At 37.5% G+C, this 24,685-nt stretch overlaps 1 protein-coding gene across 6 annotated transcripts in view; it reads right to left on the bottom strand.

The window, feature by feature from the left end:
• ATP11C (ATPase phospholipid transporting 11C) overlaps nt 1-24,685 on the bottom strand; it is a 172,510-nt gene that overhangs the window by 44,355 nt on the left and 103,470 nt on the right. For all 6 annotated transcript variants that reach the window (XR_006890347.1, XM_046673520.1, XM_046673517.1 and 3 more), the window contains exons 8-19: nt 17,566-17,616; nt 16,493-16,557; nt 16,074-16,155; nt 14,763-14,913; nt 13,958-14,155; nt 9,209-9,370; nt 8,380-8,531; nt 7,310-7,381; nt 5,108-5,181; nt 3,342-3,445; nt 2,718-2,899; nt 1,251-1,514 (exon numbers count right to left, since the gene is read on the bottom strand). Coding sequence is in view for 5 of the 6 variants with exons in the window: in XM_046673520.1 (XP_046529476.1) it covers nt 1,251-1,514; nt 2,718-2,899; nt 3,342-3,445; nt 5,108-5,181; nt 7,310-7,381; nt 8,380-8,531; nt 9,209-9,370; nt 13,958-14,155; nt 14,763-14,913; nt 16,074-16,155; nt 16,493-16,557; nt 17,566-17,616 (1,557 nt within the window). In the remaining variant the exon portion in view is untranslated. The remainder of the gene's footprint in view (nt 1-1,250; nt 1,515-2,717; nt 2,900-3,341; nt 3,446-5,107; nt 5,182-7,309; nt 7,382-8,379; nt 8,532-9,208; nt 9,371-13,957; nt 14,156-14,762; nt 14,914-16,073; nt 16,156-16,492; nt 16,558-17,565; nt 17,617-24,685) is intronic.

Raw genomic sequence — 24,685 nt, 5'->3', positions numbered from 1 at the left:
CCAGACTTTTGGCCTCCAGAAATGTGAGAAATAAGTTTCCATTATTTAAGCCACCCTGTCTATGGTATTTTGTTATGGTAGCTTGAGCAGACTAAGACAAATGGACAAGTAAAATGCATGCAATTTGAACTGCCTTTATACGTACCATTTGACTAAAGGAAGGAAACATTTATCATAGGCAATTAATAAAAACTGGTTTACTCTCACTGATGCCAAAGTACCAGAAGAACAGTTGTTTTAGAATTGGCCATAGCCTCATGAATGTGGGCTATTCATTTTCAAAGCCTGTTCAGACACTAAAGATGAGGATACAGACATAGCATAGTTGTTAAATCATGGGCTCTGGAATTGGATAGACTTGCTCTGCTCCTTACTAGCTGTGTGATCTTGAATAAGTCACTTTGTCTCTCTGAGACTTAGTTTCCCTATCTGTAAAATGAAGAAAATAAGACTGCCTTACTGGGTTGTTTTGACGATTAAATGAGAATAATTATATAAAGAGCTTAATATTCTTCCTGGAACAAAGAACATGCTCAAGAAATGGAAAATATTATCTAGGGGTCTTTGGACTTAGTGCAGGCACATCCTGTGGCATTCCGGAAGAGAAAATCAATTTGCTTAGGGCCAAGGTGAATTCCAGTAATTGGTTCAGACAAGGCTAAGCTTTAGTCAATGGTAAGTATAGGAAAATATATCTCTGAGAACTGAATTATTGTAGATTAGTGACCTTCCTTGAGACCTTTAGGTTCCACAAGTTCTCCTTAAGCAAGCTAGCTGAAAGCAGAGCTGAAGTGGCCATGTTAACAAGTATTTGGTTCCCTTTGGAATTCTAGGGTACGAAAATCCACAGAGAAAATGGCTCCATGACCTCAAAATGCATGAAAACTGTTATAGAGACTGGTTTTATTACATTCATTTTAAGAGATTGTGAAAAGTAGTATTTTCTCTTAACATAGCCCAGGCCAGAATATCAATGCTAAATACCAAGATCCTAAACATTTAGAAATTAAACTACTTTTCTAAACCTTGAGTAATGCAAGGTTTTCTTTTAAATTAAAGGAGAAGTGGAAAGTGCAGAATAATCTCAAATGGGCCATTAGCCAAATCCTCATGGAAGGTTTAAACTTAGAACAATAAAACACCTGCAAACAAAGAATGATAAATTATAGAAAATGGAGCCTTTTGCATAAGCATCTGTGAGTTACATCTGTACTAATGTCTAAATATAAGAAACTGGTGCACTTTCTTACTTTTTAAGGTTTCTAGAACCTTTAGGAAATTCATGCCGCAACTTCTTACAATATTCTATTAACAATTCATGTAATCGATCTTCTTTCCTTTCACATTCTTCGATGGTTTTTGTGGTCAGTTCCAAGAGCTCTGTGTTGGTTTGGAAAAGGCGGCAGGCATAGCAGGTGGATTTGGCTGTCTCCATCTTGTCCCCAGTAAGCACCCAGACTTTCAGACCTGCAGCATGGAGAGCTTCAATGGTCTCAGCTGCTTGATCTTGGAGCCTGAGAAACACAAAGGAAACCTTGTTATCCTCGAAAATTCCTGACAGATTCAGCAAGAAGGCTTGTTAAAGAGAGTATTTTTACAATTCACAGCAATTCTGGAGTCCTCACATGTTACCACAGTTAGTTTTCTTCTATATCTTCTACTCTTTCTAAGAGTGTTATCGCTGGCATAGTTTTACTTATTAAAGTGAATTTCAAACAATGAGGTTTGGAAAAGTTCACGACATCTCTTGAGGTAACTGGTATCCAATGGCAGAATTGAGAATCATCACTCTTAGCTAAAATGTTCAAAAACTCACTAAACATTCTTGCTCACTGTCACTTTAGAATATTTCAGTATTTTTTGTATCTCACCATACAAATATTTGGCATGGTTCAAAACAGGAAGCGCCAAACATATTCTAATGAAATATTGAGGGAAGTTAGCAAATCCCCATCCCTGAGGAGCTTTAAGAACAGGAAAATTAACCATTCTGAAAGAAAACTTAAGCATAATTCTAAAAGTCAAGGATAGAAGAAGAGCAATACTTTGAGTTCCTTTTGGCCAGAGAAGAACTAGGGAATTAGATTAAGCGAATTTCATTAGAATTTCAATACCTTCCAATGGGGGTGAATATATGTTAACTTTCTGTTTGGTTAACTCTCACAATTTGCATTTATAATTTCTAAAAAAACTTCTAAAATATTAAGAGTCTAAAACTTATTCTTTCAGGCAGATCAGCGCTGGGGCCTTACAATCATATCTGGCAGAGCTCCGCTTGTATAGCTAAAACAAATTATTTTAAAGTATGCAAAAACATGCTCGAGTCTGTTAAACCATGTTAGACTGAGCTTTAATGTTGTTTGCTTTAAATTTCCTTTCTGCTCATCTCTGTCAAAATCTTACCCATTCTACCAGGCACCAGCTCAAACGATGCCTCTAGCACAAATTTCCCTACACATAGTAAGACTATTTCATAAATATTTGCATAAATAAATGGATGGCTTAGTAAATATTCAAAAGACCTTAGAGATGACAGATTCATTCTTCTAAGTCACAAATATTTAACTTAAAAATCATTACCACAAACAGTTGAAAATCTGGTGTACACACAGAGCAGAATCAAAGCTTTCAAATCTTGACAGTAAATTACCAATCTGAGCAGATACCACTCTAACTGACTGGTCATTAAAATAACAAGAATATCAGTTTCTAGTTACTTGTCTTCCACTGCAGTGGCTCCAATTAAATTCATGTTTGTCTCAATATCATCAAAAACCTTTTCCATTTTTTCTTCTCTGTCCTGTAAGGCCATTTTCGCCTCTATAAGCTGTCGGTCAATCCTTTCATAATCATCTGGAGCAATTTCTTTGAAGGCCACACAGAGTGTCCGATACCCATCCTAGAAGCAAAGGAGGAGATCTCTAGTCATCCAAATCATAACTGGAAAAAACCCCACATTCTCTGTAAATACTCTTATTTTACCACACAAAAGAGAAATTCTGACACAGTTTTAGTTAAAAAAAATGAACAGATTGCAACAAAAACGTAACATTCAATTAGGCCCAGAATAATAGCTCTTGGGGTAAAAAAATAAAAAAGCAAAACAGAAAACAAAGATTCTTGAAAAGTTTTCAAGGCTGCAAATTAAGAACAGAAACTTGCTCCAGGGTAATGTTTTATATTAAAATAAGGAAAATAATATCACTAAATCCCTAAATACAAAAATAGACCATAAAAATAAGTTAAAATTCACTTAAACAGTCATTTAAATAGCAATCTCATAAACACAGCCATATCCAACACTTCTCTTTCTCTCGCTGTGGGGAGAGGCGTAGACTCACCACCGCATTACGTTCCACATGGGCGTTAGTTAACTCAATTTCATGATTTTGCACCCTGGGGAAAACTGCTGAGTCTGCTCCTTTACAAAAGAGAAGTATGTCTCCTAAAATAAAGAACCAAAGTACTTGACTTAGAATTTTAAGACTGGTATTGGGATTGTAATAACAGGTAACTATTAAGGTGGCCTCTCCCACCCAGCTACTGTTTGACCTGAGCCAGTCTTGCATTGCTCACCCAAATGGAATGAAACATCTTGACCTTTACTCCATCAGGACAACATTCACTGCCTCTTAAGACCAATATGGACACAACTAACAACCCGAGTTTACAACATGCACCTCTGTTAAAAACATACTTCCTTCCAGTGAATCATGGAAGACTGTGCTTGTGTCAAGGAGCTGCATCTGAATTCTCTTTGAAATTGCTGTCAACACAGTCTAAAGTGCACATGTGGCATCTATAGATGTCAAGGACCAAACTCAACCTCAAACAAAATAAAATCATTTTGAATAAACTACAAGTTAGCTTTTAAAACAGTGGCTTGATGGTTTTTACTGGAAACTTGAAAATAGCTATGTAGAATGCTAGTACAAGTATGCTTTATATCAGTCCATGTGCCCAGGAAAGCAGTCACAGTTGAGCGTTAAGAAAGACACTTCATCCTTATAAGGCAAAGTTATGAGTTCAACAAGTTAAAAAAAAAAGTGTAGCTTTGAGGTCAAGGCCCTTGGCAGATCACTTCCCCAGACATCTCACCATTTGCAACAGAACACATATGTGCCTGTGGACAGGTAAGAACAGCAAGTATTTCAAATGTTAAGTGTTTTTTAAAAAATCTTCTCTCACATATCCAGTGTGCCACAAAACAAATTCTACATTTACATAATGAAATCAATTTCATGACTTTGCAGTCACACCACAAAGTATGAATAAAGTGGGATACCTTCACAAGGGTCTGTCTATATCTTCCTATTCTCACATTAAGGAATTTGGAACAGATTTAACACTAAAAAGTAAATTACTAGGAAACCACTCAAGGATACTTTGAAAAACCACCTGGAGACAGACACACACACAGACACAGAGGCATCTGGTAGCCCACAAATGAAGCAAGAGTGGCTCCCCCACGGGTATTGCTGAACCCGAGCAGAAGACATCCCAACCACTATGGCCTCTCCCAGGGACATGAGGAAACCCTGGGATGATGGTACCAGTTCCCCTTCAAAGGGCAAGCTGCTTTTCTCTGTCGAACAAAGAGAGTGCTGGAGTAAAATCACAATGCCTTTCCCAGCAGTCCAGTCCTTAGCCATCTCTAGCCCACCTGCTTCCAGACAATATAAAGCAGTGGGGAATTAGGAAGATCACGGAGGGATAACCAGCAACTGTCTACACTCAAGGATTCTACTGCTAGTAATCTCAAACCACCCAATTGTACTGGGATGCTGCATGTAGATATTGGTGATTGGTCAGGACCCTGAACTATAAAAAAGTCATCTTTTCACTTCCTGTTTAGACATCCAGGACTGAAGAGTAGAGTTAACTTTCCAAGAAAACATACAAACTGTCATACCAGGGTCCTGCCACTAACAATTTGGCAAACTGAACTTATGTACTTACACAAATACATTAAGGCATATACAAAAGCTAGTACTTTGCATGACTTTAGGTAATCATACACTACCACACGAAATGTTCATCTTCCCTGAAATAGCTGATCAACATACAAATCTACAAATGGAAAAAGTCAAGTTTTAAAAGTGCATACCTGCTTGAGTCTTCACAATTACACTCATACGACGGCGGACAGGATCGAAATTTAAGGTATGAAGTAGTTCATACCTTTATGAGAAGAAGAATGAAAAAAGTAAAATACCTAGACTACATTGGGTAAAATAAAACATAACAGGAATATCTTAAGATACTTAAACATCTTAAATGAACAGAGCTCTCCTCTTAGGGTAAGGGTTGCTGGCTGTGCACAATTGGTGCTTTCCATTGTGTCTTTGGAATTTCTCTGCACTTAGAACATGTGGTCAGAGGACATCAGTGTTGGTTAAGGGGTATCTATATGCTCTCATTATATTACGTAAAATGGCAAGGACTACGTAGGAATGGGGGACAAAGAGCTGACTGCCAAGTCATATCTGGAGGGGTGTGGAAATAGTCACACCCTGTCAATTATTTTAATAATCTATGGAGTGCCTACCATGTGTCAGGCACAGTGCTAGGTGCTGGAGAGTAAACATGAATCTGCCTGAGTCCCTTCCCTCAAGGGGCTCACCATATGATAAGGGAGGCAGAGGGTAATGAGATGACTACCTCCCAGTCTGCCAAACACTGTAATAAAGGAACTCCCAGGGGAGACGTGGGACCACAGAAGGAAGACATTTGATGGAAGGCTTCCTGGAAGAGGTTGTGCATGAGCTGTGTTCTGAAGGAGTGATATAATGAAGATGGGGTACCATGGCATTCCGAGTAGTGGAAAGAGCATGTGCAAAGGCACAGCAGCATGACAGCACATAGCCCATGGGGAGAATTCAAAGTACAGTCATGTGCCCCATAATGACGTTTTGGTCATGATGGACTGTATATACAACGGTGGTCCCATAAGATTAGTACCACATAGCCCGGGTATTTAGTAGGCTATACCATCTAGGTTTGGGTAAGTACTCTATGATGTTTGCACAATGAAACTGCCTCCCGACACATTTCTCAGAATGTATCTTCGTCGTTAAGTGACATATGACTATAGTTCACTAAGGTTTGAAACCTAGTTGATGGGGAAACAGCAACAGTAAGCAGGGACTGGGAACTGAGAACACTGTGGGCCATTTCAGAGATTTGGAATTTTATCCTAAGAGCAACAGGAATCCACTGAAGGGTTTAAACAGTGGAATGACATGATCAATTTGTGTGTGGATGGCTGGGGTATTAATCAAATGGAAGGATGTGAAGAATAAAAATAAGAGTTAATTACTGGAAAAAAATGTGAGGAAATTTCTCTTGAAAATAAACAACTTGGATGTAAGTATTTGACCTAAAAATATTTACTACAAAGCTTATTTTTGATGGGAGCAAGCATGTCATAGGTTTTGGGATGTGTGTGTGTGTGTGTAAGACATTTACATATAGCATCTCATTTGGTGTTGGCTAGATGGGGGCACTATTGTGAACTGGGTAGAATCTGGACTCTGACAATGACTCTGGGCTCCTGGCAGTCAGGCCACACAGGCTTCCACTCTGACTTCTGAGCATCCTTCCCCAAAGGGACACATTCCCCAAGCACATCTACATGTATTAGAGGATTCTGAGATAGGTCTCAGGAGATGCTACGGGCCAGAATGGAAGTCAGATAATTACATTTCAAGCTCAGATAAAGGAATTCAAATTAATCACAGAGCCTAATTAAAATCTGCTATTAAGCTAAGATTGCTTTGTTAGTTGGAGTCTCTGTAGCCAAAAAAAAAAAAAAGGAAATGTGGAGACACTGCTACTATTAGAGAACTGCCCTGAGGCTCACACCTGAGCGTCTAGAACAAGACAAAGCTGACACCAAAGCTGCCACGATTGGCTGGACTTGTAATCCCAGAGTGATCGGCTGGGTTCTGGACAGCAGATTTAATGCCTGTTCACTGATTTTTCTTAGAGCATGTGTCAGAGACCTGAAAAGGCATTTAAATTTCAGAAAGCAAGTCCAGGCAAACTCTCATTCAGGCTACTGGACCCACATGTGAAACAACTGGGAATCATTTCCACTTCAAATCCCAGTTTCTGCCATTCTATGAAAAATGTCTTCTCCTACTCCAATTACATTTACAAAAAACTCTGAACTGGGAGATCAGAGTCTTACATATATAGATGCAATCAGTTTCCTTTGCTGCCCTTCCTAAATCCACCTAAGGTTGACTGGGGGGTTAAGAAGTGACAAACATCAAACACAGAAGTGACAAACATCAAATATACTTACTCTTCTATTTCTTTTCTTTGGTTCTCTACTCTCATATGGCCATTATGAATTCCCACAAATGTGAACCCATACCTGTCAAAAACAATAGGGAAAAAAAAGACTTTTTTGTATCTCTAAAGAATGATTTATTTTCCCTTCCACTGGGGTTACTCGTACTTGTTTATTGTTTTTTTCTCTTTCATACGCTCTCAATCTATAACTGTACTTCCCTTACTGGCTGAGATGATAACACAGAGCAAGTGAATGCCCAGCCACAAATTGTAACCAAGGAAGAGGCAATTTGTAATTCCAATTCTGTAGCTAATACACTGGGTGACCTTTTAGCCACTTAATCATCTTGGGCCTCATCAGTAAAACAGGACTGTCAGTTACCAAATGATGTCACAATTGTTGGGAGCACTGCAGAAAAACCATGAGTTGTACAAAAAGTGGCCACTGTTATGTGATTTGCAAAATACAGTATGATTCAGACTTCTGGCTGATATGCATAAATAATAATGTAAGTTACATTTATGCTTTGCTATTTTCTTTTTGGTCTTAACTGTTTAGGTTTGGGAATCTTTCACAAATTTTCAGATAAAGTAGTTTATCTTTTTATTAAAGAATAAGAATATTTACAACATAAAGTTATTGAGCAAACAGAGAAAAAACTACCTCCTGTCCTGCTGTGGATTTCACTTTCTCAGGAGAAGTACAAAAGTGTTTACTTTTTTCACTCTTCAAAAATGCTAATGTATTTCTCTACAATTTATCTCAGGGTTTTTAAAACAGCTTTATTGAGGTATAATTGATATATAAAGAACTGCAGATATTTAATGTGTGTAATTTAATAAGTCTGGACACAAGCAAACACCATGATACCAGCACCACAATCAAGGTAAGAAACATATCCAACAACTCTCAAAACTTCCTTGTGTCCCTTTGTTTTTTGTTGTTTGTGGTAAAAACATTTAACATGAGATCTACGCTCTTAAATTTAGAAGCGCAAAATAGCACATTGTTAACTACAGGTACAATGTTGTACAGGAGAGCTCTAGAACTTATTCATCTAGCATAACGTAAGTTCTTACTTTTTAGCTCCTTTCACCAAAGCTATTTCATCTGGTGAAGAGGACATATAGGCTAATTCAGACGATTCTGGAGCTCCATCAACAGCATCATTTGTTTTAATTTCTACAGTATGACATAAACTCAAGGCACGCAGAAAGAGCTCTTCTCGATTCTGTTGGACAGTAGCAGAAAGACGACTGTATTATTTTCACTTTGATCGCTTGCTAACTATTCGGTGAACAGAAGAAAGATATCAATGTGAGAGAATGCTATAACCTCCAGCAAACTGACTAGTGGAAATTTATAAATTCCTAATAGTCAAATGAGCTATATCTTTCACAGCATTCCTGGCTCTCAGCTAACATACCCTAGGGGCTATATTATCTCATTCAGGCTACTATAGTGCCATCAACCAAAGCAGTGAGTTCTTCATGGCCTATAAGAGTTCATTCAGTGTCTAATTCACCATCTAGCAACAGCTCAGGTGCAGGGACACTCTGGTTCATTTAATGCCTAGGAACTCCTGGGACTTGAATGATTTGAATAGATATCATTCTTGGAGCAGCTCATATTTTTAAAGACAAAGCACAAAATATTATTATTACACAGACAGGCAAGTGAAAAGTTTTACCCAAATGCCATTTCCCACAATTCTCTCTACTTACAAATTCTACTTGTTTACAAATTCCAGAGTTGTTAGTAAAACAAGAAACGTAAGTCAAAAGAACAAACAAACGGTTATTCAAAAGTCTATGTTATGCACTCAAATTCATCATTTCTACTATGTAGGGCTAACACATGTGTACAGATTGATTTCTCAAGGTAAAATGGTAATGCAGAAAATGCCACCTTATCTGCTTTGTCAAAATATGTTAAGGGTCCATCAGTTTGAGAGAGTCCATCAGCCTCCTGAGTTACACCTTTATATCTGTGCCCATCTATGCAGCATTCAACGAATTCCATGCTGTTTTCAGTGAGTGTTCCAGTCTTATCTGTAAACACATAATCCACCTAAAAACAAGGACACATACATATGCAGTTTTACGTTCTTCCATGTGATTAATTTTTAGTTAGCTGTAACGCAGGGCTATTTCCATATCCATCGAAAATCACTTTTTCTAAGACTTCTTATTAAATGTCAGGTAATTACAGAAGCACTATTATCAAATGAGAAATGAAGGAGTATTTTTAAAGACAATGAAATAGTAACAGATGTCTAAGGTAAACTTACCCAAACACAGAAGATTAATAGGAAGGAAAAATGTGGAGATTTGTTATCAAACTAAGAACCCTTCGATTTAACAACTACCGGTTTAGATATAAAGAAGTTACATAAAGAAAAGTCAATTTTCCAAGTGGGAAAGAAGAATATACTGACCACTTACTTTACACACACACACACACACACACACACAACATTTGATAGAAACTTAAATTAACTGGGAGGTAACAAAATTTTTCCTTGAAAAGTAAAATTTTCTATAAATATACTAGATTGAAGTAAAATGCATTGTGTCATATAATGCATATAAGAGTTACAGAATATAGACAGACAGGGAAATGAAGAATGTTAACAGTTAATTAGGAGAAACAGTAAGTCAATAATTATCAAAAACATAATTGAAATTTCTTTCCACATACTAAGTATATTTTCAGATACTCCTCAAAAGTTTCCAAATTAAAAAAGTAGAGCTTATAGTGATAGGTTAAGGTATAATATAAGCATACTGTCATAAATAATGCAAAAAATAAGCTATGAAATAAATTTTCCATGAAAAATAAGACATTTTGAGCACTTCCATTTTATCTCTGCTATTTATAACATCTGGCTTTTGAAAACCCACAATTTTATCCTCCCTTTTGGCAATTTATGCTTAAATAGTTAAAATTATTGGCTGACAGGAACAAGCGTAAATGCAAGATTAAGGTTTTCATTATGTAAGAGAGAAAAAGATGAACTCCAGCATTAGTTGCTTTCTAATTATTTTTCAAAGCTTTTCACGGTAGCAGCATTGGCACAAATATAGCATTCCAATCTTCCTTTTTTTTTCACTGTTAGCCAGCCAAGTTTGAATTCTCTTTAAACTAATCCAAGTGGTATTATTCCTGTATAGTCTAGATTTTTCCCGTTAAAATGAAATCCTTTAGGTGCATTTTCTGATCAAAATTATGAACCCTTATTTCTCCCTGAAGGTTGATCTGGGCTGTTGTACCTCCTGCACTTGGATGAGCATTCACTCATTCAGAAATCTTTTATGAGTATCAAAGGCAGTAGTTTTAAATATATAAAATATAATTGTTTACCTATATATAACAGTTTGTCCACTGTGGATCTGCGTACAATTAATCTCACAGGTATAGGACAACAAATTACATACAAATACAGTAATTATCAAATTGTAGTATATATCACATTCACTTGGAGGACCTGTTATAACTCAGATCACTGGGAGATGTCCCCAGAGTTTCTGATTCAGTAGCTCTGGGGCGGGGCCGGATACTGTGCATTTCTAATAAGTTCCCACGTGAAGTTGATGCTGCTGGTCCCAGGATCATATTTCGATAATCACTGCTCTAATATATGCCCTATACTCAGGAAATGAGGAGGAGGGGATGGGCTGCTATTAAAAAGTATTCTCACATTTAAAGGAGAGATAGAGCTAACGAGTGAGTGGCTACTGCTTGCCTCTGACTCTCAGCAGCCTCTTCCTCTTCAGTAGGTATGTTCGAGCCTGGTGGAAAGGCCCCTCTCTATCTGCAAGCTCAAACCTAACATTTTGAGAGCCTAAAGTAAGATAGCTGTTCTAGGGTAAAAAGAGCCCTGAACTAAAGATTGAATACATGAAATTGCCTATTTTGTAGGTCAAAATTGGTCAAAAATTTTTCTATTGTTCAACCCAGTGGAACATTTGGACTCAAGTCTTGGCTCCACCACCTACTAACTTTGTGACCTTGGAAAAATCTCTTCATCTTTCTGAACTTTAAATATTAACCTTAAATAACCGAACTTGCTGCACAAGCTGTAAAGATTACAAAATAAAGCTCAATAATAAATATATTCGTAAGCTATAAGGTATTATATAGATGTTGATTGTCACTGCTGTTGACTTGATCAAATTCACACAGTACTGGATTCCGTACGTTATCCCACATTCCCTGATTTTTCTGATCGATTATGATCACACTGCTATAGTTAGGTATGATATGTGTGTTTCCCCAACTAGATGGTGAACAACTAGGGTTACTTGTTTACTTCATAATAGTAACCTCAGTAGCAAGAACATATCCTAGATACATAGTAGAAGTTCAATATATAACTGCTGGATTGAATTATTAGAATCAGAGTACATACTTAGACATATCATTAGGCTTAGCTGCAAGACTGGGCAGGGATATGAAGCAGGAGACTATTCCCACAATTTTTTCAAGATGAGCTGAAACCATTGGATGTCTAAAAGACTGATACCTGATCATAAAAGACCACATTCTTTTCCAACTGAACTAAGCAATATGCTTTTTGTTTCTAAAGTCAAACACTGTCTTAAACATATCTTCCTATTTTTTTTAATACCAATGTGAGTCATTTTTAAAGAGGTTAAGCAAGTGTTTGCAATGATGTTGATGGGAACTGAGAGTGCTTTTAGTAACATGAAAAGCCCCATATATCTTAAATTATGACTCATCGAAGAGGAAACTGGTTACTCTTAATTTTGTGTGTACCACTCCATTGAATGCTAAATGGCCTAAGAAACTACTTAAAGACTTCTTTGCATTTTCATTCAGGTAGTTTCTACACATATGAGCTAATAATGATGGCAAGTTGTTTCTACACCATAAAAAATGAAGTGGCGGTTTTGCTATTGACTTAAGAGATTTGACTAAACGACAATCACATCCAGAAAAGCAGGTTTCGGCCGGGGAAAGAAGCGGTGGCTGAAATGAAAACTGTAGTTTCTTTTCACAGATCAAATTTACCAGATCATTACCCAAAGCTACACTTTACTTTTTGCAGTGTGAACAGAGTCTAGATGATAGGAACAAGATTACATTGCCATAGATAATATGGAATCTGCTAAAGAGTCTAATCTAGTGAAACCTGGCTGGACAGCCTGCTAGTCTCTGGTGAGCATTAGCTGTCACATGTGGAATGATGGCTGTTCTATTTGCAGTAGTCTGGGGTTAGCCATGTTCATCCTGGGGTAGGTTAATCCAAACAGCCAGGCACTGCATCTAGAATAGGAGACTTACTCAACCAAATCAGCTGTCAGGGGAAAGTTCCCCAGAGGTGGCTTGTGACTCAATTTTTTTTCATGCAAAATGCTGCAGACTGATGCCTTTTATTGGGACTAGAGTAGTTCTACTGAGACATCTCTGTCTCTGGACGGAAACTTCTGGTTTCAAAAGGCTAAGGTCAGCTGTGGAAGCTGAAGTCACCTACAAAAGAATCCTCTGGGGACGATATCTAAGGAAAAATCACTCATTCATTCATTTCTTATTCTATCTTTAGTAACTCAGTATCTCTGTGGGATGCAGATTCTATCGTCTGGGATCCTGGAGTCCCTAAGTTAAGTCTCAATAAAATGATATCTGGTGAGTCCTTTCACCCTTGTGACTGTAGTTATCAAGAGAGTACTATGATTTAGGCAAAGACTGTGTAAAGAACAGAAATAGAGAGCAAGGGCAGAAGGGGACTAAATTCAAGAGGAGAGTTTTGAGGTGTAGATGCAAACTGGCACCATTTACAAAAAGTGTGAGGCCCTGTTCCAGCCACACAGTTCCATTAACTGAATTTTCATCTCCCAGTCACAGAAATGACATTTCCACAGCCTTGACATTCTAAATATCATGAGAATTAAATATAAGCCAAAAAGTTCCCTTGGCTTGTGAAGATCATTACAAGACACACAGTAAATTCAGACAAAAGAAAAAAATTCTCAATATTGATAAGAAAGGCATGCAAGAAGTCATCACTGAAAGAATTAAAACTAGACTACAATGCATTAAAAAACAAATATACCTGGGTTAGAAATGAGATCACAGCCTGGGCTACACTGGTATATGAAGCAAAAAGCATTTTGAGCAGTGCATGCCCTCACATTGTCCTTTCAGTTCAAGTCTTGCACTGGAATAAACAACTCTGCTTGCTAGGTCTATATTCCATCTGATCAGAAATGTATCAAGAAAATGTCAACAGGACAACTCTGGTCAACTTAGTTTACAGAACAAAATGCATTTATAAAATAGCTTTATTTACCACCTCATATTTTATACTCAAATGGTTTTAGATGGTGATGAAGACTACATGTTTCCTGTTCCAAAGCACTAACTCATCATCTAACATCATCAGGTGAGTTTTAAAGAGAATTTCTGTAACATTCAACTTTAACATATAACTTGAGATCTTTCTCAAAAATGCCAGCAAAATAAGTGATGCCATAGCTTATGAAAACATTGCTTTCCTTCATTACATGCCTACATAAAGAAATTTTCTTTGAATCACATTTCCAAATGTGAAATGGTCACATACATTGGCAATCCAGACTATAAGAAAAGATATTTCCACTATGTTAACTTATTTTAAGTAAAAATATGTTCTACCTGACCAAGTTCTTCATTAAGGTCTGATGTGTTAACCAGGGCTCCTTCATTAATTTCTTCATCATAAAAGTCCTTATCCCATGAAATGAAGAAGGAGCCCAAGAATTTCTGCATTTCTACTGTGACATACATGGAGACAGGAATGATAAAGTTGAATAGAACCATAAATGACAGGAAGTCGGTGAACATTTTCAAAACCTAAAACAAAAGAAATAGTTCATGCTAATCAGATACACAGTTCCATCAAGCAAGTGTAATATAAAGATGTTAATTTTCTATCTTTTTATTTCAATGCTGAAAGCACTGCTCTTGGTGTAAAGAAGAAACTTCTCAACGACACTATCATTGGTCAAAATTATTACCACAGTATGTAAAAACATCTAAAAACACCGTCAATTTTATCATTATTTTTCAGTGAATATACCTTTTGACATAATATTTTTTCACTTCATTATGTTCTCTGCTCTCCTCACCTCTAGATATGAATATAGGATCAAAGTTTATATGTAGGCATCCATTATGCTCCTGTCAAGATATATCACAAGCTCATATTATATTAACATACCAGAGCTGCTTGCCCAATTGCTTAAAACTCAATGAAAGAGGTAAAAAGTAAGCACAGATGCCTAAAGTAAAAGAAAAAAATCTCTAAAGCTTCTTAAATATTTAATGGCTTATAGCTACCATACAACCAAGAAAAAACTCAGAAGCTCACAAAAGGTATCATTATCTGAGCAGCATTTCAATAAAGGGTGGCTTGGTCACAAAGCACTAGAGTTAAAATTTTTAGCATAAAATAAACTACCTTGAAAGTCTCCCGCTCTTTCTGGGTCTTTTGGTTATACCAAGGTTCATCGTTATATGGGATACTTTGCCAAATATACTTTAGCGTAGTGCATACAGCAGCTTTGGTCAGTAAGATAAATAAATACACAATCAGGAAGGCATTAATGGATCTGAAAAATAACAGATTATGAACTTAAAAACTATCTAATTACTTAAGATATCAACCAGGTATAAATTAAACTGTTCAGTTTTCTAAAGTTTCTCCTGTGTACAGTATGTAACCACAGCACAAGCATTTATGTATAATGTCAGTTATCACTGCAGAAGTATTACCCTCAAGTGATAAAATGGAAAAGTCAGGGCCGGCCCCGTGGCCGAGTGGTTAAGGTCACGTGCTCAGCTTCAGTGGCCCAGGGTTTCGCTGGTTCGGATCCTGGGCGCGGACATGGCATCGCTCATCAAGTCATGCTGAGGGGGCAGTCCACATGCCACAACTGGAAGGACCCACAACTAAAAATATACAACTATGTACTAGGGGGCTTTGGGGAGAAAAAGGAAAAAATAAAATCTTTAAAATCAAAAAGTCAGCCCTGACCTGTTTGTTGGTCACCAATGCTCCCAAAAGTGCATTGGAAAACAAGCTTAACACACCTGTAGTAAGGATCCCATAAAGCGACACGACACACACATACACCCCATTACCTACTCAACCATTATAGGAGTAAATTGTTTCCATTTCCCTGAATACTAAAGGTTTAGGGTAGAGAGTGGGGGAGCAAATGTGAAATCCTCAAGCTTAGCGTGGATTCTTTTAGTCTGAAAGTAGAGCTATGGAGAGGGTGCCACTGATATACAGGACATCCAGGCCACTGATAGTCAGGTCCATGACAGTGGCAACTGGCTTGAAGCTCTCCCAAGTACCACTTCAATATTGACCAGAAGACTATTATCTATGTTATAGAATCTCCTCACATATAGCAACCAGGACTCCAAACCATTATCCAGCAGCAAAAGGAAGTATTTTTATATTTCAACTAAACTCTGCCCTGGAATACCTATGTGAGCTTAGGTAAATCACTTATCATCTCTGAGACCATTTCTTCGTCTGTAAGGTGGACAGGTTAACAGGAATTACTCTGCAGAGCTACTCAGAGAATTAAACCAAATCAGACATACAAATCACTGAGCACAGTTTTAGGAACACAAAAAGTGCTTAAAATGATAGCCACTATTATAATTGATGTATTTCTGTTATGGATGTTATTCGGAATTACTGAGATGCAACTATTTCAATTCAATAACAACTAAAGAAATTGTGGTACACACTAACTTTTCAACAGCAGAACGTTTCTGAGATTTGCCTTGGTAGTTCAAAGCCATTTTAGTTTCCATCCCAGTGTAAACAGCAACTCCTAAGGAATAAGAGAATACAATGAAAACGAGGTTACAACTGAGATGGCCAACCAACTTCCCAGCCACATGGATCTATCAATTTTTTTAGCCTATAAAAGTACGAATTCTAAAGCCTCTTCTATTCGTCAGTTGCTGTATCATTTATGGTATAATTTTAATTCTACAAAGTTCATTTGTTATATTTCAAGACAGTTTACCAACTTAAAAATTCCCAACAGCTGAAAATAGGCTTAGATTAAATGGCATTATTTGCCATGTTAAATCTTTAACATGCACTATTTATGCACAGGTTTTACAAAGCATATTTCTGATAAGGATATCTTAAACATTATTCACCATATATCTTCTTGGTATTTTTTAATGTAGCTCCTTTCAACAAGAGATTTTCAGGTCCCAAAGACCTAAATAAAAAACGAACACAGTTTATCCAAACAGCCCAATAAATAGCATCATCAACTTTGGGAACATATTTTGCTTTAACACACATTTATCTCCTAGGGGTTCAGAATGTATCTGTCTACTTATGTCATCTGCTAACTCCCCAGGACGAACTGAAAGATCCTTCCCTCTGAAGTTACTTGAGGGTACAGCATGGATGGAAACACTATACAGGAGTAGCCAGCAACACACAGAGGTAAAGAGATGCACAGAGAGATAAAAGGGTTATGAGTCAAAGAAAGCAAGACAAGAACAGGACAGAGCAATAGACAAGAAGAAACAGAAAGAGAAGGTGACAGATAAAAGACTGGGCAAGCAAATGGCAAGGTGGGAAAGACACACTGACATATTTACAGAGAGTTAACCTGCCTTTTTGGGGATCATTGGGCACTTGGCATTTCTTTAACTTACTTTTGTGCATGGCTATAAAGGCCAAATGGAAAAGTTGAGGTAATTAACTGGATGCCACAAGAAAAAAGAAGACATCCCCTTTTATATGAATTGCTTCATTATAAGTGATCAGTCTTTCATTTTACTTAAGTTCAGGTAATTCTTCCAGAATTTTATCCACTGCCTAGTCCCTCAATCACTCTCCCTTAATCCACTGGTCTCTTGGTATACTTCCAATATTGTCAGCCATTGCACAACCAAGGACAATAAATACAGTGCCTAGAACAGATTTGGAAATATCAGTCAAAGTATCTGGAGCTCTGCAATTTTGGAAACCCTCAGCATCACTTCCAATATCACCTCCCTCCCAGGACACACACTCAAAGCCTCTACTCTACCACCACAACCCTACCAATCACAAAGTTAGTTACTCAAGACCTATTAGTGGGATATTGGCTAGTTACTCCAGGTCTAGTCACCTTTAGCTCCCTCTCTATAAAAGAAAGCATTGGCTGTTTCAGTGGACTTAAAAGAGAAATATTCCCCCTTAAAAGAACAGATTAAAGGAATAACAAACTAACCTGGCAACAGCCTCAAGATTATTATTACGGATATTGATTCGTCCAACAAACCTGAAAAAAGAACATGATACCAGATGTGTTTTCTATATCCAGGTAAAATCTATATACCACAAATATGAGAATGGATCAATACAAATAATGTAAGAGATAAGACTCTGAATGAATTATGAAAGCCTATATATATATCTGAAAAAAAAGTTACATTGAACTGATAAGGTATGTAATATTATGGATTATAAGAATGTAAACAAAGATTCAAAATTGATTTTCAAGATCTACTTGGCATTGTCCATGCACAAAATATCCCTCTCATTCATACTTTCTAATTGGCTTCTATTTTAGATTCATGTGAAGAAAGGTTTCTGGTGCTAAAACATAACTTTCAAAACCATTGGTTAGTAGTTTTCATTTGAGCATGCATCAGAATCACTGGAGGGCTTATTAAACCACAAATTTCTGGGCCCCATTCCAAAGCTTATGATTCAGATGAGAATTTGCATTTCCAACAAGTACCGAGGTGAGGCCGATGCTGCTGGCCCAGGATCACCCTTTGAAAACCAGAGCATTGGCATTATTCTTAGACAGTGAACACTTGATTACTGTCTAGGAAATTTACAAACTGTGTCTTGCAAGGGATCTCAATAGTGAGCTTCCCCTGAGCACTTAATGTGGCTAGGCATATGGTAATCTGCATTTCTGAAAACTGGGGTGAAAAGACCTAACCCCTCCTTAACAAGAATGTTATGAGTATTTCATAATTTGCATTTTAACTTTTTTCATAAAAATGGAACTATTATTTACTATATACACAAAATATGAAGGTCTGCTCATTGGAGATACACTAATAAACAAGAAAGACATGTTTCCTGCCCTAAGACAGATAAGTAAACAGGCAATTACAATGTGAGTAACTACAACTAAGGTGGTGGAAGTACAAGGTATTCTGAAATCATATAGCAAGGGCACTCAATCCAATCTAGAGAAATTAGGAATAATCTTCCCTGCCTTAAAAGTCTACTTCATATTTAAGGTAACTGAACACTTTAGGAGTTGTCCTACAAATATGCAGAGATATATATTATTCTCTAACTCAGGTAGAATCAGTCACTCCCTTTTGTGTGATTCCATGGGTCTTTTACTCACCTCTATGATCAAACTGTACTATAAACCTAGCTTTACTATTTTATCTCCTTTGTAAACTGTGAGCTCCTTGAAGGCAGGGAACCACTGTGTTGCTTTGTGGTCCTAGTTCCTACTATCAAGGTGGATACAGAAGAAGGGAACGAGGAAAGAAGGAATGACAGGAAGGAGGGAGGGCATTATTTTTGTAGTAGGATGGATACTTTGTTTTTCCACTACCGGACAGTGGTGTAAGTCACACCCAATCATTTGATCCCACATTATGACCAAGAGCATTCATTAACAAGATGGTTGGAACAGGTAATGGATGCCATCTGTAACGATGGAATAAAATGAAATTAATTGGCCCACCTGGGGATAAAACCTGTCACTCCAGGTGAAGTGACGTCAGCGTCATGGCAGAGTGAGCTTGCCCCAGACTCTCTCCCCTCCAACATACAACAAAAAGGAGCAACCATATTCCAACAGAAAATATCCTAATAGGACAGGAATCCTTGGAGAGTCACAGCAGCCAAACAATGGAGGGCGGACAGGCTGGAGTACCCCTCGGAGGAGCCGGAACGGGGTAAGAGAGAACTTCACTCCCTCCCCTAAAGACTAGGATCGCTGCTGTGGGAGGCTCTGCGAGGGAAGGAGTGAGAGAGGGGTTGCACGTCCGCGGGATCACCCAGGAATCCCAAGCGCCCCTGCAGCCTAGAGGGAAGCCCTCTAACGGGGTGAAAGCTTTTGCGCGGGGTGAACTCATCAAGCCAAGACCCCAGGAGACCAGATAGTGAGAGCTGATGGGGAAACGGGGTACTGCACACAAGAGATAGTGCTCCCCCCACGCCATGCTGCACCATCTAGGCTGAAGGCAGAGGGCTCAGAGTACGCGGCTCTCAACTCCCATCCAGTGGCGATAGGCTGTAACTGCAACCAAATAATATTACAATGGGAAAACCCCATAGTTCCAGCATCAGGCAATTCATCAAAGCTCCAGACCAGAGGGAAAACAATAAATCCCCAGAATTCTGTCCTGAGGACTCAGAAATAAGTAAACTAAATGACAATGAATTCAAATAGCTATCATCAAAAAACTCAATGAGGTAAAAGAAAATATAGAGAAACAATTCAACAAGTTCAGGAGCTACTTCACAAGAGATTGAAACTATAAAGAATCAATCAGAAATACTAGAGATGAAAGACACAATGGAAGAGATAAAACACAATATGGATTGCCTGAATGCTTGTGTGGACATCATAAATGAGCAAATCAGAATGCTCGTGTGGACATCATAGATGAGCAAATCAGCATAATCGAAGATAGACATGTTGAATTACTCCAGACAGAGGAGGAAAGAGAACTGAAACTAAAAAGAAATGAAGAAAGTCTCCGAGAAAGATCCGACTCAATGAGGAAATGCAACATAAGAATTATAGGTATCTAAGAAGGTGAAGAGAAGGAGAATGGAGCAGAAAGCACGCTCAAAGAAATAAAAGCAGAGAACTTCCCAAATGGCATGAGAGAATGAGAGAGAAATGTGTGTGGAGGAAGCTTTCAGATCTCCTAGATTTGTCAATGTAAAAAGACCTACAGACAGGCATATAGGAGTAAAACTGGCAAAAATGAATGACAGAAAGAATACTCAGGGCAGCAAGGCAGAAGAAAATAAACTACAAAGGAACCCCTATCAGACTGTCAGTAGATTTCTCTGCAGAAACCTTACAAGCTATGAGACAATGGAATGACATATTCAAAACTTTAAAAGATAAAAATCTTCAGCCAAGAATACACCATCTAGCAAAAATATCCTTCAGATATGCGGGAGAAATTAAACATTTCCCAGACAAACAAAAGTTGAGGGACTTTGTAGCCACGAGACGCCCGCCTACAAGAAATTCTCAAGAAGGTACTCATAGCTGAAAAAAGAAAAAAGGGAGAAAGGGGTCACAAAACACAGAGTAAGGAGACAAACAGATAGAATCAGAATAGGATAGCAAATATTCAACTATAGCATTAGGATAAAGGGAAGGAAAACACCAAAAACAAAGACAATCTTATCACTTTAACCACAAATTCACAGCACAAGTTGGAATAAGATATGAAAATAATAACTTAGGAAGGGAGGAGGAAAGAGACTGAATCAGTTTAGACTAAGGAAATAAGAGGCCATCAGAAAATAGACTATGTTATGCACGAGCTTCTGAATACAAACTTCAGGGTAGCCACTAAACTAAAAAGCAGAACAGAGACACAAAACATAAATAAGGAAAAACCTGCAAAACACAGCAGTAAAACACTGCAGAATTCAATGGGCAGACGAAAACACACAGGACAAGAAACAAAGGAAATGCGGGAAAACCAGAAAACGAGTGACAGAATGACAGCATTAAGCCCTTATACAGCAATAATTACCCTCAATGTAAACAGATTGAACTCTCCAATAAAAACACACAGAGTGGCAACATGGATTAAAGAACAAGATCCAACAATTTGTTGCCTCCAGGAAACACATCTCAGCTCCAATGGCAAATACAAGCTCAGAGTGAATGGGTGGAAGATGGTACTCCAAGCTAATGGAAAACAAAAGACAGAAGGTGTTGCAATACTTATATCAGACAAGGTAGATTTCAAGATAAGGCAGGTAAAGAGAGACAAAGAGGGGCAATATATATAATGATCAAAGGGACACTCTACCAAGAAGAAATAATGCTTATAAATATCTATGCACCCAATACAGGAGCACCAAAGTTCACAAAGCAACTATTAACAAACGTAAAAGAAGGTATAAAAAATAACACAATAGTAGGGGACCTCAACACCCCACTCACATCAATGGACAGATCATCCAGAGAGAAAATCAACAAGAGAACAGTGGAATTAAATGAAAAGCTAAACCAGTTGGACTTAATAGACATATATAGAACACTCCATCCAAAAACAGCAGAATACACATTCTTCTCAAGTACCCAGGGAACATTCTCAAGGATAGACCATATGTTGGGAAACAAGGCAAGCCTCTATAAATTTAAAAAATTGAAATAACAAGCATCTTCTCCAATCATAATGCTATAGAGCTAGAAATTAACTACAAGAAAAAAGCTGAAAAAGGCACAATGATGTAGAGACTACACAATATGCTATTGAACAAGCAATGGATCATTGAAGAAACTAAAGAAGAAATCAAAAAATATCTGGAGACAAATGAAAATGATAACATGCCATACCAACTCATATGGGATACAGAAAAAGCTGTATTAATAGGGAAATTCATCACAACACAGGCTCACCTTAACAAACAAGAAAAATCCCAGATAAGCAATCTCAAATTACACCTAGGTGAATTAGAAAAAGAAGAACAAACAAAACCCAAAGTCAGAAGAAGGTAAGAAATAATAAAACTCAGAGCAAAATTAAATGCAATTGAAACAAAAAAGGCAGTAGAAACGATCAATGAAACAAAGAGCTGGTTCTTTAAGAAGATAAACAAAATTGACAAACCCCCAGCCAGACTTACAAAGAAAAAAAGAGAGAAAGCTCAAGTAAACAAAATCAGAAATGAAAGAGGAGAAATAACAACAGACTCCACAGAAATACAACAGATTATAAGAGAATACTACGAAAAACTATATGCCAACAAAATGGATAACCTAGAGGAAATGGATAAATTCTTATACTCTTACAACCTCCCAAAGCTGAGTCAAGAAGAAACAGACAATCTGAACAGACCAATCACAAGGAAAGAGATGGAAACAGCCATCAAAAGCATCCCAAAGAATAAAACCCTAAGACCAGATGGCTTTCCTGGGGAATTCTACCAAACTTTCAGTGAGGATTTAATACCTATCCTTTTCAAGCTATTCCAAAAAATTAGGGAGGATGGAACACTTCCTAACACATTGTACGAGGCCAACATCACTCTGATACCAAAACCTGACAAAGATAGCACAAAAAAGGAGAACTACAGGCTAATATCACTGATAAACATACATGCAAAAATTCTCAACAAAATTTTGGCAACCCAAATTCAGCAATACATCAAAAGGATCATACATCATGATCAAGTGGGATTCTTAGCAGGGACAAAGGAATGGTTCAACATCTGCAAATGAATCAACGTGATACAACATATCAACAAATTGAGGAATAAAAACCACATGATCATCTCAATAGATGCAGAGAAAGCATCTGACAAGATCCAACAGCCATTTATGATAAAAACTCTTAACAAAATGGGGATAGAAGGACATTACCTTGACATAATAAAGGCCATATATGACAAACCCACAGCCAACATGATATTCAATGGGCAAAAACTGAGTGCCATCCCCCTGAGAACAGGAATAAGACAAGGATGCCCTCTATCACCACTCTTATTCAACACAGTACTGGAGGTTTTGGCCAGGGCAATTAGAGAAGAGAAACGAATACAGGGAGTAAAAAAGTGAAATTCTCGCTGTTTGCAGATGGCATGATCTTATATATAGAAAACTCCAAAGAATCCATTGGAAAACTATTAGAAATAATCAACAACTACAGCAAAGTCGCAGGGTATAAAATCAACTTACATAAATCAGTAGCATTTCTATACTCTAACAACGAACCAACAGAAAAAGAACTCAAGAGCACAATCCCATTCACAATCACAACAAAAAGAATAAAATACCTTGGGGTGAATTTAACCAAGGAAGTGAAAGACCTATACAATGAAAACTACAAGACTTTCCTGAAATAAACTGATGACAACATATAGAGATGGGATGACATTCCATGTACACGGATTGGAAGAATAAACATAGTTAAAAAGTCCATACTACCTAAAGCAATCTACAGATTTAACGCAATCCCAATCAGAATCCCAATGACATTCTTCACAGAAATATAACAAAGAATCCTAAAATTCATATGGGGCAACAAAAGACCCTGAATTGCTAAAGCAATCCTGAGAAAAAAGAACAAAGCTGGAGGCATCACAATCCCTGACTTCAAAACATACTACAAAGCTACAATAATCAAAACAGCATGGTACTGGTACAAAAACAGGTGCACAGATCAATGGAACAGAATTGAAAGCCCAGAAAAAAAACCACACATCTATAGACAGCTAATACTCGACAAAGGAGCTGAGGAAATAAAGTCTCTTCAACAAATGGTGCTGGGAAAACTGGACAGCCACATGTAAAAGAATGAAAATTGACCATTCTTTTTCACCATTCACAAAAATAAACTCAAAATGGATCAAAGACCTAAAGGCAAGACCTGAAACCATAAGGCTTCTAGAAGAAAATATAGGCAGTACACTCTTTGACAGCAGTATTAAAAGGATCTTTTCCAACACCATATCTTCTCAGACAAGGGAAACAATAAAGGATAAACAAATGGGACTTCATCAGACTAGAGAGCTTCTTCAAGGCAAAGGAAAACAGGATTGAAACAAAAACACAACCCACCACTTGGGAAAAAATATTTGCAAGTCATACATCTGACAAAGGATTAATCTCTATAATATATAAAGAACTCACACAACTCAAAAACAAAAAATTAAACAACCCAATAAAAAAATGGGCAGGAGACATGAACAGACATTTCTCCAAAGAAGATATACGAATGGCCAATAGGCACATGAAAAGATGTTCATCATCACTGATCATCAGGGAAATGCAAATCAAAACTACACTAAGATAACACCTTCCACCCGTTAGAATGGCAAAAATAACCAAAACAAATAGTAACAAATGTTGGAGAGGTTGTGGAGAAAAAGGAACCCTCATACACTGCTGGTGGGAATGCAAACTGGTGCAGCCACTATGGAAAACAGTATGGAGATTTCTCAAAAGATTAAAATAGAAATACCATGTGACCCAGCATTCCCACTACTGGGTATCTATCCAAAGAACTTGAAATCAGCAATCCAAAAGTCCCATGCACTCCTCTATTCATTGCAGCATTATTCACAATAGCCAAGACGTGGAAGCAACCTAAGTGCCCATCTGTTGATGG

The sequence above is a fragment of the Equus quagga genome, chromosome 10 (genome assembly GCF_021613505.1).
Source record: "Equus quagga isolate Etosha38 chromosome 10, UCLA_HA_Equagga_1.0, whole genome shotgun sequence".
Classification (NCBI taxonomy): Eukaryota; Metazoa; Chordata; class Mammalia; order Perissodactyla; family Equidae; genus Equus; species Equus quagga.
Note: the sequence above shows the minus strand (reverse complement) of the source record. Positions and strands in the feature narration are given on the sequence as shown.